This window comes from Drosophila biarmipes, chromosome 3L, assembly GCF_025231255.1.
Source record: "Drosophila biarmipes strain raj3 chromosome 3L, RU_DBia_V1.1, whole genome shotgun sequence".
In the NCBI taxonomy this organism is placed as follows: Eukaryota; Metazoa; Arthropoda; class Insecta; order Diptera; family Drosophilidae; genus Drosophila; species Drosophila biarmipes.
This window is the reverse complement of record NC_066613.1, coordinates 4274530-4291286: the sequence shown is the minus strand read 5'-3', so window position 1 is coordinate 4291286 and position 16757 is coordinate 4274530. Positions and strand designations below refer to the sequence as shown.

Below are 16757 nucleotides of genomic sequence, written 5' to 3'. Positions count from 1 at the left end.
ATATTCGTCGGAAAGTATGTAACAGTCGATCTATCCATGTCCGTCTGTCCGTCAGTCCGTATGAACACTGAGATCTTGGAAACTATAAGAGATAGAACTGTCTTACTTGGCATGCAGATTCCTGGGCTTTCAGCGGGGTGCCACGCCCACTCTAACGCCCACAAACGGTTAAAACGCTTAAATATAGCTTTGCTGCTCAAATATCTCCATTTCCCTGTTGCTTCCTTAAACTGAGTAACGGGTATCTGATAGTCGTGGCACTGGACTATAGCGTTCTTCCTTGTTTTAAGACTCGACAGGCTATTTTAGTCAAACTTTAGCTCAGCTTTAATTTCATAGTGTAAAAAGAAAAATCAGAAACAGACTTAATTTCCGATGCCCTTCGGATTCGTCAGACATATATTGTTTTGGAATACTTTGTTATAATCGGCAGGCACAGAATTTCCAAAAAAAAAACAACAAAAACAAAATTATGCTAGCAGGAACCTGCAGAACTAGGACATTCAAAATGGTGTTCGTATCCCTGGCAGTTCAGCTTGGGGGCGAGGGCATAAAGAGAGAAAGTCATGAATACAAAATGTGCCGCAGCTTTTGGTTTTGCGGCTCAGTTGGCCGTTCCTCTCCCCATTTCATTTGGATCCCACCCCTCGCGCCGGTCTCACACATGGCAAAACTCATTTCATGGGTCACGAGCTACAATCGTCTCAGTCGGGAGGTCGGGGGTCGGGGCCGACAGAAACTGGCCAAAAATTGATTATGGCAGCCACACTGCACTGCCAAAAGGACCCCGCCCGTGAAAAAAGGAAGCACAGCCGAGCAACTATCATCAAAATCCTATTAGTTGGATCTCTGGCCACGGCCGGCCTTTTTGGCTTTGTCCTTGTCCAGTTGCCTGCATTTTGTCAGCGTTTATTTGGCAAATTAATTCCCCAAAAGGTAAGCCAAACTTGCGATTTGAAACAATCAGCGGCCCCCGACAAACTCCTTTCCTGCCCACTCAACTCCACGGTCTTTTGTCCTTTTTGCTACAGCTGCAGCTGTTGTTTGCCCCAACAGAAAAAAACAGACCGACAAGGAGTCTCCCAGAGCAGCATTCTGGCCAAAAAGGGGTCGCAGGACTCGGCGCTAATGGGCCCCTTCGAAAGGGACAAGGGCTACGCTGCTGGGAAAAAGGAAAGCCCGGACACACAATTTGTGACAATTCCTTTTTGCGGATTAATATTTGCTCTTCCCCACCGGGGAGCTCCCTCACCAGTTGCGCCTTTATTTGTCTCGCTGCCTTTTCCTGTTTGCCACTCCACTTCATGCAAATTAACTTGCCAGAAATTTGGCAGGATTTTGCAGCCTGGGAAGCCTGACTTCGAAGGGGAATTAAAGCCAGACGTTAGGACGCGTTATGAGTTTTGAAGGACACCCAAAAACGACCCTTTATAGACTCCTCGGGAAGCTGCTCTGACTGCCACCCAAAAATGCTGCTTCATTGTTTTAGGACTTAATTATACTGCCGGACTCAATTCGGCAAATCGGTCAGCATTCCATTCTTGGTGATTATATTCTGATAAGCCAAATGGGTTGCTCATTTTCAAAGTTTTTAATAAGTTCCCGAGCCAGAAATTCATGGCAGTGGCTGGCACTCACTCTCAAACTCGCAAAATATACGTATGTATATTTCGGACTGAGCCTAGCTGAATACGCCGTTCTAGAACTATTTAAAGAAATGATTTCGATAAATGCGCTTTCTAGCTCCTCACAACTTAGCTCGCTGCCTTTTTAAAACGGACCAAGAAAAAAAACTGCTGCCTTCTCGAGGAGCTTTTCTTACCTACTTTTTAGAGAGGCTCTCAAGTGGACTAGACGGGGCTGCTTTGACAACTATCCTGATATATGGGTCTTAGCCGGCCACGTCCGAACAAGTCTTGGTTTCCGGGGCCTAAGACCCCGCTTGACGGACAGTAATTCCCTTGAACTTGTTGGCCCCTGCGCCCTAGTTGTTCTGGCAGTTTCCACCTGACGACTGGCTGAGTTAGGGTTATTTTCCAAGTCGCCAATAGAACTGATTGTGCACGATGTGTTGCAACTTGCAGCCCGAACGGCAGCCACTGCAGTAGTCAAGTGTCAACATCGGCACACTCCGCACTTGCGTGACTTGTGTTCATTAAAGACTTTCCCCGGGCTTCCTCCGCAGCCATCCGACCTGATCCGCTGCGATGCTGAGATCGATGACGAAAGAAACTGGGACTGCAGCAGCAGACTGCGAGCGCTCAGCTGGCGGACTACTGTTCTCTGGGTGGCCGACAATTGGCCAACTAACCAGCGGTGCGCGATAACGATGCCGATGGGATTGCGAAATTTTCACAAGCCACTCGAATCAAGTTTTTCCGCCAAACGAATGCCGCGCAGAAAATATGAAAATCGCAAGTGGTTCCATTTAGTTTCCATTTGCTGCTCGTTGACGCTGGTCGGCATTGGGCAGAGCGGTCAGTTCCTCAAATAGTGACCCCAAAATCGGACAAACACGACGATGGCACTCTTGGAACGCATTGTGCTGCTGGTGGCATTGGCCACTTGCCTAGTTCGAGGCGACGATGGGTTTTTGACCGAGCCGCGTAAGTGCCGCCTGCCCCGGAATCGAAAGATCAGCAGCGGGGGATGTTGCAATACTCTCCACCCAATACCCATTCCTAGTAGTCATTAGCGCTGCGAACCCCTGCGACACACGTCCTTGAAGAGCTTAACACTCCTCTGTCTTGGCTAACACACATTTGTGACTAACTCGCTTAGCTCGAACTGGCTGTCGAATTGCGCCAAAACATTGCACCACTAAACCGGATTTGTTTCTCTGAATTCTCTGTGTGCATTTTGTTTGCCTTACTCGCACTCGCACTCGAAACTGATCGACACTCATACGAATTGAACTGAACTGAACTGAACTGAACAAACTTCTAATCGAACCGCAGCAGATTACATCAAAGAGTGTAGGATAGCAGACAAGGACTTTGTGAACTGCTCGACCCACAGCATCCAGCAGCTGTTCGACAAACTGAACGATGGTGGGTACCCTATGGTGGTCCTAAGGAGACGGTTCTGTGCTGACAATCTGGTCCCGATTCGCAGGCATTCCCGGGCTCACCAGCATCAAGAGCTTCGACCCCTTCTATCTCAACCGCATCCGGATCACCCAGGGCAACAGCAACGCGATTAACCTCAAGGTGGAACTGGCCAACGTCAAGATCATTGGCTTCGGGCACACGAACGTCTTGGAGAGCCAGTGAGTTCCAAGTTCCGAGTTCCGAGTGCCGAGGCAATGCACAATCCACTTTTTCAGGGTGTTCAAGAAGGACTACAGCTGGAAGACCACCTTCACGCTGCCCGAGATGAAGCTCCAGGCGGACTACAGTCTCTTCGGTCGCATCCTGCTTATCCCCTTGAACGGCAAGGGGCAAGTGTTCCTGGACGCGGAGAACATGACGGTGACCATGCACACGAAGACGCGGCTCTACTCCAAGGGCGGGTTCACGTTCTACAACGTGACGAACCTGCGCGTGGACTTCAAAATGGACGGCCTCAAGTCCTACTTCTCCAACCTGTTCAACGGCAACAAGCAACTGGGTGAGTACCCGTGTCCAAGTACCCAAGGCCCCACTCACCCATGACCTTCTGAACTTGTCCGGCCGCAGAGGACAGCACCAACAAGTTCTTCAACGACAACTGGCGGATGCTGGCCGACGCCCTGTACACGGTCATCACCCAGACCATCGAGGACATTCTCCTGGACGTGCTGAAGAAGATATTCCACTTCATTCCGGCCAACTTCTTCGTGAGCGACATCCCGACGCCGGAGCAGCTCTATGGAAGGGCTAAGCCGAAGCCGAAATGAGGAAGTTGTCCGTGAATCTGGGCGTGGGGATCTGGGGAAAGGTAATGCTGTAGTCCAGCCAATAAAGTCGTGGAGAAACTGAAGCCACCCTTTGGACCAGCTCGCGTGGGGGGCTTGCAAAAAGGTTTCCCGAAGGCATTAGTGTCGGTCAGCTGTTGCCTTAGTCTGCTGTTGCAATAGTCGTCTATGGGAGCATTGAAAAACTAAGGGCGGCACCTTAATCAGACATTGTTCGGCCGGGTCCTGCAAATATATCAGGATAGACGTCACTCCGCAGACAGTCTGAAAACGACGGCTGGCCGCCTCCCCGATAAAAAGTACACAGACCTCGCGCTGCACAACTGCACTCTGCAAATAAGGCTGTGCCCCGCGAGCTGGGCGAGCGGTGAGTGCGGATCCCCCGCGGGCAACCGCACATATGGAAAAGTCAAAACCGGAACCAGAAGCAGAAATAAGGGCGGAGCCGCGTGTTCAAATTAATTGCCGCAAAAACAGGCCCAGACCCCAAATTAATTCGCATTTTTTATGCACACTTTTCTTTTCGGCCATTGCGCTCGTAGCCTGCCAATAATTTGCTGCAACTGCTGATGCTGCAGCCGCAATTAAAACGTTTGGCGCAGCGGCAACCATTACAAATGCCAACAATTAGTTTAAATTTAATGCGCACTGCGTTTTCGCCATTTTAGTTGCACAATTCTGCGGTTTCCCATTCCTTTCCCGCCCTTCCTTAGCTTCGAGCTTTGCTTTTTTGCGACTGCGAGACGGGCCAAAACCAAAGCGACAAATCCCGTGCGTGATTGCAATAAATTCGCGGGCTCCTGGACCGAGGGCAGCCCCGAAATGCAGTTTTCCCACAAGGTAAACAAACAAGAGCACGATTCGGGCCCGCAAAGTGAGGAGGGCACCCGGGAAGACCACCAGTTGACAATGGGCAGAGCAGAGCCAGAAGACAAACACGAAAGGAAAAACTATGCCCCTAGTGGGTTGTGCCGGTGCGAAGTGCGGAAACAGTCGCCGTCGCCGAAAGTATTTCAATATTCCCAGCCAATGTTGTTCAATATTTGCTGTGACTGTGCACCGGTCCTCGGAAAAGGGGTTCCCCGCCTCTGCTGCCTGCATTGCTCAGCCTAAAAGTCTGCACCGAGTGGTTTAAGGTCCGCACACAAACCTATCTTTAAAATTGAAATGCATCTTTATACGATTTATTATCTGTGGTACTTTTTAATCGGTGCTGAGGATTCATTGTCATTGAGCAACGAGATAAAACTCTGGTTCAGTGACTGATATTGTACACACTCTAACTTTGTTTTTCTGCAAATTAACAGGCACTCTTTTAGGTGCGAGCGCATATAAGCTGTTGTAAAACTATTGTAATTATACTTGCTGTTCTACACAATTAATTGATTCAGTATTTGGACGAAAACAAAGCTAAATATCATCTTACTTCGACGCTGAACGCCTTATTTGCTTGATTCTTGACTAACTGAGAATGCGTACTTTGAATGAAAAATGCTGCTTTAAATTGAAATCTAATGACACAAAAGTTGTATCGTTCATAACATTCCCTACCTACGTACTACATTTCGTCAATGTAAATTGTCTCATTTTATCCAACGACAGTCTGTCAAAGCCACCTAATTTACTCTAATTTGTAAAACGTTTTAATATTAAGAGTTTTCTTTTTTATAAATAAACAACCGATAAAGTACTGATTTCATTGTGTTATTGACTTTCTTGACTGTCACAAATCTGCGGATTTTACGAGTTTAACTTCGTTATAGGACATATGCGGGTAAACGAGTATACACAGGTCAAATTGGCCGTTCCATAGGTCAATTATTTCATTGGTGTACTTGCGCAACTAATTTGTTTTGTGTATAAAAACCCAAGGGCATCAGAACATATAATCAACCTCCTCTTACTGAACTTTCCGATTGTACAGATATTCGCTTAAATAACGGCCCCATTAGAAGCCATAAATTAAACATTTAATTATAATGTTCACTGCTCTAGGCAAATTAATTAATACATAATTTCGAATTAAACGCTGTCATTTCACAAGGGTTAATTCTCCAGCAGCAGCAGCGCGGCAACATACCATGCGACATCGGCGTAAAAATGTGCCACATAGGAGTGCATGAACTTTAAAGCCCGAGTAATACGAATTTATGGCCAAATAATTGCAATCTCATTAGGACACTCGGCCGGCAAACCGAAACACGGACATGACACCAGCTCCAACCGGGCCAATTTGCCATGTTAAAATAAATATTCCCATTTTGTGAAATATTTAACAATAATTGAGCGTAAAATAATCGCCCGGCCCACAGCCCCGCCCGGCAGGAGATAAAGCCGTGGAAGGACCCAGACACGGTCAGCTCCAAAACTGCGCTCCCAGCCAGCAACGTCCTGCATCCTGCAGTGCAGCATCCAGCAGCCAGCTCCCAAAGGCCGAGTGCGTTAATTGCAGTTGCCGTTGCACAGGACACGGATTGCGGCGACAGCGACAATTGTAATTAAATAGACACCACACAGGACCCCTTCCCACACTCGGCCCTGCAGCTGGTGAAGTGCGCCGGACGATGGCACGGGGCTCGGGGTGTTTCGATTCATGGACGTTGGGGACCAGGCTATCCTGGCGATTTGTGTCCATATGCCACGGCGAAGAGTTCATTTTCGGATTATAAATAGAAGAAATTATGGGGACAAACTGAGGTAGTCGTAGACTTTTATGGCACACTTATGTATGGCAATATCAAGTGCAACCATTGGTTTCTGATGTTCTCACGAACTGAAAACTAACGTATTCCTGGGTGTCACGGTAATCGGTTACAATTAACTTCCGCCCGAAAAGAAAATCTTGGTTTCACAGAAACCGGTTCGAAAATAAGTAGTTAAGCCAACCAAACGTAGGCGCCCCTGATTACACCAAAAAGTAACTCACTTTCATAGGTCAGCAAGCCCACTATGCAATCGAGTTTCTCATTTATTCAAGGTAATTGAGTGGTTGGCATTTTGCATATACACGTAGGTGGGGAATAGAACGACCCGGCTTGTGGTTCGCTGGCCATTTTCGAGCTCCACCGCATTAACGCTAATCTCGTAAAAATAAACAACATTTCGGGCCAATTCGATGGTAGGCCATTAGGCCAATTGCTGGTCATTGTCATTTGGATCGCGCAGATTTGAATGAACGGGGTGGGAGAAAGAGCCCCCCGCCAGCACCATCAATATTCCGAGTGTTTGGATTATTTGCGAAAATTTGTTGACACACAGACCGCCCCAATCGCGAACGGAACAAGCAATCAAGGAGCGGCAGCAGCTTAGCAGACTTCCGCCAAGGATAACGGGCGGCGCCCAAGGATGCCGCTAGCAGACGCACCGCCCTACAGGATTTTATTTACACCTTCTGCGAAAATGTTTACACTTCAACAGGCAACGGCAATAAGAAGAGGGAAGCCGCCCACCTCTGCGCAGGGAGCTGCTGAAATGAGCAATATGTAAACCTCCAGGACGCCAGAGGCAGAATCCCAAACAATTGAAAGTGGATTTCCACCTGGCGAAAAATTACTCAAACAGAAAGCCAAAAAAACTCATAAAAATTGGGAAAATGCTAACGGCCCTTGCATAATGCCGGGTTGTAGGAGGGATGCGAACTAGGACCACGGAGGCCGGGGCGGAGCGTTGTCATAGCGTAAATTTATGTAAAAATTTATAGCAATTGCAATAAGTTCGTCGTCGCCTCGCCGTCAGCACTAAGGGGCATACAATTTGCGTGCAGGACCAAATAAATTCCTTCAATTCAAGCCAGTTCTTTATGCGCATTTTAAGTGCGAAGCGAGGAGTCGGATCTCCCGGGGGCTCTTCCCCGGGAATAGAGTCCCATTGAGGGACTGGCTTTATTTTATGAAGCAGGAGATACCACTTTATTTTAAATGCATTAAGAACTTTGGCAAAAACTGATTACGAAATTTGCTCAGCCTTTGTTTGCCCAGCGCTTCATGATGTCTGAACCCGAGCAGGGCAAAGCCAATGATGTATAAGTCAGCGATGCCAGGACTGTGGAAATTAACTCCCAGCTGCAAATGCCTTGGAGTGCAAATATTGAGCTGAGTCTAAGGATTTTGCCTGCCTCAATCTTCAACTACTCGACTCCCCAACGACTTGCAAGAGGAAGGAGGACTTCATAAGACTTGGAAAACTGTTGCCCACTGCCGTCGCCCGTTATTTTTGGCAATCTGTTTGTTTGCCGATTGTCTGTCAGTTATGCTACTTATGCCCCGTCCTTTATTCCCAGCAGAAGTCCCTGGGCTCGTCCTGATTTAATAAGAATCCATTTCCCCCGCGCCTCCTACCCATCGCAATTAACATAATTTTTATAAGTGGATCTTCATAGTTGAGCAATCTTTGGCTCGCGGCGTTTCTGGAAACTTTAAGTTTCAATTCACTTAAGCGTTTGCGAAGCGAGAAACTTTCGCCGGGCCGTTGAACCCAGGACAGTCGAAGTGTTCGCGATAGGTCTTCGCATATTCAGCTGTTGGACCCAGTGAGACTGCAAATATCGTTTGACGCCCCTTCGCCTTTCTTTTTTCAGACATTGCTTGCCGGCCGAGGGCGTCATTTGCATTCCACTTGAGTGTGGGGCAAAATTCTGATTTCGATTGCAGATCGCCGCCAGGCGACTTTGAAATGAAATCCGGCCAGGCTTTGCTAACCTACAGAACGGGGATCGGCCTACCTCGATTTCGGGGTTAAGGTCTGCCCGAGACCCAATTAAAATGTAGGAGGAGTCGCTGGCACTGAGTTATGATGTAATCAAGAGAGAAGTCAGCTCGAAGTGACAATGAGCAGGTCAACGAACCCGCCAAATCATAACTGAAAACTGTCTTTCATAATAACCAATAGTCAGCGATGGTGCCTTGGACTCTTCGACACTCATTAATATTCCCTGCTCCTTTCTATCGGTTAGCATATCTAACCCAATTTCGCGGTCCCCCATTTCAAGTCTTCCCCTGGGTAGATCGGGACTCAGAGTTAGCTCGACTCGACTTTTTTTCTGGCATAATGTCTGAGCCGGTTATTCCAAAAGAACTCTATTCAAATGCAATTTGGAAACGGATTTTAACCGGCAATGGCAATAGAATCGCGGTTTATTTGAGCACCTGATGGGAATTTAAGATGTGTGGCCACCCCTGCTCGGAAATCCCAGCCCGAGAACCCAAATCAATCTGCGACAATGTGACAATAATAATTGATAACCTTAAAGCCGAAAAAACTGCGGGCTCGCTTCCATTTTATTCGTTGGAGCTGACTTTCGATAAACGCCGAAGGTGAAGCGAACGAAATAAATTCAATAAAAGTCACTCAAATGTCGATAAGTGAAATGCGTACACAACAACAGCAAATATAGAAAATAAGCAACAGAACAGGGCAGGACAGCAAAAAATTACCATTTTTATATAACAAATTTAATTTCGCCGATTCAGCCGATACGAAAATTGCATACATTTCATTCAGTCACACATCAAGGGGCGAGAGGTTGGCGGTTTTTCGGCGGAGTAAGGGACTTTTATTGACCCTAAACTGAGGCCATCGGCTCAATAAGCCCCCATATAAGGCTGGGGGTTTTTAGACCTAGTGCCGACCGCTTCAGTTTCTGTTACCGTACCCATTATTCAAAGTAACGCTCTGACGTGTACTGTTCGCGCAATTAAGTTCGCGCCCGAAATGATGTACTGAGCGGGAAGCTCAAAGGAGCCGCTCTCCTCTAAGTTATTGCACTTTTCTACGGAAGATTTATCGCCGGTTGAGGGCGATACTCCGCTTAGATATACGTATAGTGTGGGTAAAGAAGTTCGCCTTTTTCTCACTCATCAAGTGACTCATGGGCCTCAACGCGACTTTAGCTGCTGTCAACGACTCTTCGTTCGAGCGATGTGCAGTGCATCCTTAATTACAGAAACGCGGGAGGAGATGGGAGTACCCCAAAGATTGCCCTTTCTAGGACTGTGCTCCAGAAAACATTTTAAATATTCGCAAGTTTTTATTATAGCCCCAAACTCGTGCGAAAAGTTCCTACTACTTCGGTTGCATGCCTTATTACGTGGCATGTTTGCTTAATTCGGTGCAGTTAAACAAGGACCAACCAAGCGGCTCTGCACTGAGAAAATGGGGATCTTAGGTTAAGAATAGAATATATTTCGCACACCCTTTTACCCCTTGCTTCATTGATTCGACTCGGCTTTATCTTCTAATAATCCTATTGGCTTTAATCACATTTCTTGGGGAAAAAGGGCACAAGGAGTAAATAAAGCATACCTTGACGAAAATATAACGCTTAGTCTATGGGAACGACTCCCAGATACCCGTAACTGCCCCAAAGAGAGATAGCAAGTTACGAAAACAGGCTACTTAGCGGGTATTTCTGTTTTTGCTCTTAACATGTTAATGAATGGTCCGATTAGAACAATCTGCATATAAAACCCCAAACTCTAGCTTTTGTTGTTTCGAGATCTGGATCGGACATGATACTACATATGTCGGACAATTCAAGAATGCAATCTTAAGTTTCATGAGATATATCCCACAAACCAGACAAAATCCCTCTCAGCTGGCTGGTGAATCCCTTTCGGCCTGTCTTCGAGGAGGAGCATGTTAACCCTCGATTTTCCCCGGTGTGGAGTCTACGTAGGCTATCACCCCACGGAAATCGGTCCAATCAGCTCGCCAGTGTGCATCTGCAGGGAGCTCCGCTCCACACACTCTCTAAATCATTGTCGTCTGTTGCTCATCAAGCAGCCCCTACGACGCCATTATCGTCGTCATCAATTGCGCTGCCGGTGGCTGCCTGCAGACAGCTTGTCACCGTCGGGTAAACATGCAAATTTCGCAGTCGAGCAGGCAAACACGTGACGAGGCGACGAAGGAGGGGCCGGGGCGGAGGACAGGATGGGGCGACAATGACGACGTCAATCGTGCGACAAAAGGCATTTTGAATACTAAAACAAGGCGAACTTGGACGCGCCCCGCAGCTTTATTGCGCCTCCTCCGAGCACAGGACGCTCCGTACACAGAACACATATATGGTTTGCCCACCTCTCATCCGAGGCTGAACCGCTTGAGGTTGTCGAAGCCCTTGGACTTGTCGATGCGCCCGTGGATGGTGGACCGAACTATCATTCCGCTCTTGGGCTTCAAAATCACCAGGCCGAACCGGAACTTGGCCTCCGGCAAAAAGCTGGGCAACATCTCCTCGTCCACCTTGTAGTTGGAGAGGCTGTAGGTGCCGCTCCGGATAGGGCACTCCTTGAAGAGGTTGCCGTGCTTGAGCAGGTCTTCGTAGATCCCGCGCACCAGCGGATCCGAGTTGCGCTGCTTCAGTAACTTGCAGAAGTTGAGGGTGCGGTTGATCAGGGTGGAGAAGTTCCCCTTGTCCGTCTCCAGGCCAACGTCGACCACCAGCTGGACGTCCTCGATGTCCTCGAAAGTCTTGATTATTATGCTCAGCTTGGAGTCGCCAGACTCGTTCTGCAGGCTCACATCGATGTCCACGATCTTGTCGTTGGCCTCGAAGTCAACGTCCGTGAGGATGACCTTGAAAGAGCGCTGTCCCCGGCGGTTAGTCAAAGCTCCGACCCAGGCTTCAACCAGTCCCGCTCCAACTCACCCAGGCTTCGGTCGCGGGCGCGAGCACCACCAGAATTAAGGCCCAGGCACAGCAGCTTCGGGTTAACTCCTCGCGCATCTTGCTCCAATTATCCACTGGGACTGGCCCTTTTTCAATTAGTCACTATTTATATGAATGCAATTAAGATTAGTCAGGCCCCGATGGGCGCCAAAGTGCTCCGGACATTAGCCCACATGCGTGGGTGCGGCACGTGGCCATGGTGAATTAAGTCAACTAAGTGGATGGACTTTGGAAAAGCATTCAGCTGTTTCAATGCTAAGTCAATTTTCGATAAGATCGAACACAAATTCGCCCAGCCCATTTCCATATAAATAGAGCTCCGCCTGCCGAGAGCGGGCAGTGAAGTGAGATTACTGCACTAGACCCAAAATGTTGCTGTACACCCTGGTGCTGGCGCACGTCGTCCTTACCCTTTTCCATGGCTCCCTGGCTGAGGTGAGGGCTAATGGAGCACGCAGAGGATGCCATGTTCTGAAGACTAATCTCCCGACCTCTTTTCCAGAAAATGATGCGGCCAAAGTTCAAGGACATTAAGATCTGGAGCGACGAGAAGTTCGTCAGCCACAAGGTGGTCTACGACAGCAGCGACCCGCACCTGAATTTCAGCATGGAGGTTCACCAGGAGCTGCACGACGTGGACATCCATGTGGAGGCTCGCATCACCAACAAGCAGGACCCGCTCTACACCACCACTCTGAACACCACCCTGAACGTGTGCCGCATCCTGGGCTTCGCCAACAAGTCCCCGGTGGGCCGCTTTGTGCACGGATTCATCCGCGAGTTCGGCAACATCGTCGAGAACTGCCCCATCGCCAAGGTGAGTGGACTGGGTTGCTAGTGCCGCGGCTCCAGCTGACCCTCCATTCCCTTTCGGTCATGTTCTAGGGCCGATACCGTTGGCACCGCATTCATTTAAAACGTCCATTACAGGGCTCCTATTTCATCAACAAGTTTTGGTGGCCGGAGGACCCAACCACCGCCATCCTGCCCGAGCTGGAGTTCGAAATCGTCTGGCAAGCCATGCACCTTGACGCCAGCAAGAAGCGCACTCTGATCATGAACGATCACTTCGGCGGGGAGTTCGTCGTCCAGGACGTGAACAACCTCAAGCCCGGCATATTTGCAATGCTGCCAAAGATCGCCTAGATCCAGCTTCGTCGAGCGTCCCAATGGTATTTACTTAAAGTTATTCATGTGTCACTAGGTGTTTCCCAGAAAGCAAGCAAATAAAGTTGCCCCTTAAAGAGCAAATCTACCTAGGGCCTTAATGTGTAGATTGGTTTAAATACCTGTTATGGTTCGCGTTTGTTTTGGGTCGAATATATCACGATATACCCAGAAACCGGGAAGCCCGCATAAAATGATCTGTGTTTCGTCAACCTTCTAAGTCATTTCGAACTAAGATTCTCATATTATACAATAAACTCGCAAAAAATGATCTGTGTTTCGTCAAGCATCAAAGTCATTTCGAATTGCCATTTTCATATTATTCAATGACGGAATCTGGACGTGCTGCTCTCGAAATTTGACATCTGACGATTCGGGCTTTGCAGCCCTACCAAATCGAATTAAAATGGCAGAACGTAGCGGTAGGGGTTGGAGAGAAACAAAAAGCCCACAACATCAAATTATTATTCAATATACTCGCAATGAAATGTTTGTGACTTGTGTCGTGTTTATTGTGATGCGACAGTGACAGTTTGCGAATTTTAAAATCCCGTTTAGCTCCTTTTTTTCTATTGAAGGTGCCACTTGGTTTGATTTATGCGAGTTTAAGTTTGCCGAGCGTTGGTTCTGGTTATTTGGTCATTTGTCGATTGGCATATTGATGCGCCATCGGTGTTATTGAGGAAGCAATAAAGCGACAGTAACAATGGGGAATGCTAAAAAGTTCTCGGTGCCTCTGACTCGCTCTCGACTCGTTGCTTTCCATTAAAAATTTCAATTTCAATTACCGGCGATAATAGGCCGGGGATGGAAATACAAATCTCTGGACAAATCTGGCCCAAACAACTTTTATCAATTACCTGGCCAGAAGCCACCGAAAAAGAGGTGTAAAAAGGCGAGTTTCATTGTGCTCAACCTCGACCCTCTACCCAATCCGCACAATGCATTTGTTTTCACTTTGTTGAACTCGGGAAACTTTATCCGAGCCAAGGAAAAGTTCAGGGGTCAGCCAACGGCCATTTAAGCTCCATTAGACAGGCACACAAAGCGACAAAACGCCTCGCTGCTCAGAGAGCACCCTAGTGTAAGGAAATTCTTTGTCCAACTCGTCCAGCTGGGTTCCCCTTCTCTGCCCCAGGGATCCCAAAGGGTTAGCCTGATCTGATTGCAGCACAGTAAATCTTGAAAAATTGCCAGTCAATGCTAACGTTTTGAAAACATTCATCAATGAGTTGGCTGCGACTCAGCCCGAACAAAGAGAATATTCCTAACGCGGCTTTGAGGTTGCTACACTGCCACACAAAACTCCTCTTTCACACAGTTGAGAAGTAATACCGAAGTCGATTTATAGGAATATTTCTCTCAGTGAGAGGGCAAGACGCACATATGCCACAGAGGCCAACAGCCGAGCCGAACAGCACTCCAGCCAGCCAGTCAAAGCTTCGCATTTGGCTAATAAATCCTTGAGCAGCTTATTGAGCAACGTCTGCGCATAAATATTATGGCTGGCAACGGGTCAGGGAGTTCAAAGTGCCAGGAACAGTTCCATGGCCCCGGCTGTTTTTTGTTTTCACTTGAATTCGATTCGCCTGCCTCCCGCTTTTTTCCATTTCCCAGTTATCCCCCTTCCATGTAATGCCTCGCATTCTCGGCTCGCCTCGAACGTGTTAAGTAACACTCTTTTAAACAACTGCCATTGCATCACTTTGAATAGCACTTTCCGATCAGTGCTGCGTCAAATCTTTTACTAAAGAAACTAACATTATAGTTATCGGTTTTTTAAATTTATAAATTCAAATTTGATTTTTAAATCTAAAAAAATAATTTTTTTTAACTTAAGTGTGTACTTTCTTCTTTTCCCATTAGTCTTCCGAATGTTTCTAGAACAGCCGTATTTATCCGACTCTATCACTGTGTTTGGCAATCCACGTAGTGACGAAGCGCACCAGAAGGGTGTGAAATGAAAAAACAGATACATTTATCGAAAGGTATTTCAAATACTAAATGGAATTCATACCAACCCTTTCAGAAAATCAATTGGCTAGGGAGAAAGACCGGTGGTTATATTCCTCCCTGCTATTCACCTAGTTATATACATAAAATACGACACGCTGTAATTCAATATGCCTCTGCTTATTTGCTTGATTTTAACGAAGCGTGCTGAATGTAAAAACTGTAGAAAGTTTATTTATTTAGTATATCGTATAATACCGCATCTGCCGGCACACGTACAAAGTGGAACAGTAGTCGTCGGACACATATCTAAAACCATGTCATCCAACTAAGTCATATTACGGAAACCGATTAAGGCGTCAGGTTTGTATGAAAAGTAATAGTGAACACTTAGTTTGGTTGCAACTTTTCAGTTCAGCTTTTTTAATAAAAGATTACTTCCATTTAATGTTCCTATGACAGCTTGGTAAGTCATTAAATTTTATAATATAAAATTCTTATCTTCAAAATATTAAATATCACATAGACATGACTATGTCAAAACATCTAAGCTATAATTTGTCTATCTTAGTTTTTCAACTTCTCCTATAAGGACCATAAAAAAGGTTGCTTGATCTAACTACATCTGCCTAGAAATTTTAATAGAAATTGGACTTTTTTATTTAAAAAGGTACACGTATAGAGTACTAAGAACTCGATTTTCAACATAATTTCTTTTACTAGTTTCCCTTCTTTCATGACTGGAATTCCTGAGCTGACATTGGATTTCGGTTGGCTGTCGTGTTGGTATGCCTGGGTAGGGTTTTTGGCCTCTGCCGTGGTTGTTGTTGATTTCTTAAGCATACTAACACACTAAAAGGATATGCAAATTGTTTGAATAGTAAGGGACATGCTGAAAAATTTCAGAGTCTATAGTTGAACAAACAAAAAGGAAACTAAGCTAGGCAAAAGATTTCTCTTTCCCAGCTGAATGTATTCTTTTTATGGCTTTGCGTTTTGTTGCTGGTCAGAATAGTTTTCAGTTGGTCACAACACTGATGTTTGTTGTTGCGCATTAAGTTGTTGCTACAAGGACACAGCACATTCACATATCTAAGAGTTAAATAAATGTTTCACACTCGCTTGGTATAAATCACAGATCCCCATGTTATTAGGCATCCGATTCCCTTTTTTCCATGCCCACTCTATGAATCTGTTGCCCCGCTGTTGGATTATTGAATAAGTTGATAGTGCCAAGGACAGTATGGGGACATTGAGCGGAGAGCTTTTCTTTTCCAGCGCATAAATCTCCTGTTTCCAGGGCTTACCCTTAACAATTCCTAGCGCATTTAAATCTTTTACATGCCCAATTCCTTGCTGCGGTAGAAGGGAGCTTTTCATGCCATGTTTTCGAGGTTTTATGCCTTTCCAGATCCTGGGATTTACTTACCTGAAACAGTTCAACTGTTAACTGTTAAAAGAAATTCACCATTAAGTTTTCATTTTGGAAAGGAATAATTCAAAACCATGTTTTTAAAGCTAAACTAAATAGTATTTGCTAAACCGTGACTAACAGAGCAATCACCTTAAAGAATGTCTCAAACTTAAATGGGACCAATACCACCCAATTCCCTTTCTTTGTCTTTAAAATGCTCATCTATGGCATATTGGAAGGGTTCTGGAAATTCAAATATAACAACATTAGAATATTATCCTGCCTTATGTATTTTACATTTGACTGGAAGCATTTTATTTGTATTCGTATTCTCAGTTGCCGATCAGTTTACGGACAATGTTTCCTCTTATGCGATTTCGTAATCCTATGGCAGCTATTTGATATAGTCGTCCGATTTTGATTTAATTTGAAATCAAGAACTAATGAAAATTTATTATTTCCAAGCTTTGAAGGTTATATGTTAAAACACACCAAATATATATATTCTTAAAAATTGTTTACAAATTTATTCCCCGATACTTCCTATGGGAGCTGTAAGATATAGTTGTCCGATTCGGCTGGTTATGTCTTACATACTACCTGCAAAAGAAACAACATTTTTCAGCCCAATAGCTTAAAAACTGAGAGACTAGTTTGCG

At 46.1% G+C, this 16757-nt stretch overlaps 3 protein-coding genes across 4 annotated transcripts; 2 read left to right on the top strand and 1 right to left on the bottom strand.

Annotated features, from left to right (window-relative positions):
• The first annotated feature begins 2450 nt into the window (after nucleotides 1–2450).
• On the top strand, nucleotides 2451–3960 carry LOC108030761 (circadian clock-controlled protein daywake). 2 transcript variants are annotated; one of them, XM_044094897.2, is made up of 5 exons: nucleotides 2451–2606; nucleotides 2961–3050; nucleotides 3115–3268; nucleotides 3326–3609; nucleotides 3678–3960. In XM_044094897.2, the coding sequence occupies exons 1-5, from the start codon at nucleotides 2522–2524 to the stop codon at nucleotides 3875–3877; spliced, it is 813 nt and encodes a 270-aa protein (XP_043950832.1). In that variant the 5' UTR covers nucleotides 2451–2521; the 3' UTR covers nucleotides 3878–3960. The 2 variants fall into 2 exon arrangements, with proteins under 2 accessions (XP_043950832.1, XP_016959301.1); XM_017103812.3 differs by having other exon boundaries at nucleotides 2958–3050.
• A 7003-nt stretch (nucleotides 3961–10963) lies between these two features.
• LOC108030783 (uncharacterized) lies at nucleotides 10964–11622 on the bottom strand. Its single transcript, XM_017103835.2, has 2 exons — nucleotides 11544–11622; nucleotides 10964–11482 (listed from the first exon to the last, which is right to left on the bottom strand). Exons 1-2 carry the CDS (start codon nucleotides 11619–11621, stop codon nucleotides 10976–10978), a joined length of 585 nt encoding a protein of 194 aa, XP_016959324.1. The 5' UTR covers nucleotide 11622; the 3' UTR covers nucleotides 10964–10975.
• Nucleotides 11623–11802: 180 nt separating this feature from the next.
• On the top strand, nucleotides 11803–12815 carry LOC108030768 (uncharacterized). The gene is made up of 3 exons (XM_017103821.3): nucleotides 11803–11999; nucleotides 12067–12381; nucleotides 12495–12815. The coding sequence occupies exons 1-3, from the start codon at nucleotides 11934–11936 to the stop codon at nucleotides 12708–12710; spliced, it is 597 nt and encodes a 198-aa protein (XP_016959310.1). The 5' UTR covers nucleotides 11803–11933; the 3' UTR covers nucleotides 12711–12815.
• Nucleotides 12816–16757: the final 3942 nt, after the last annotated feature.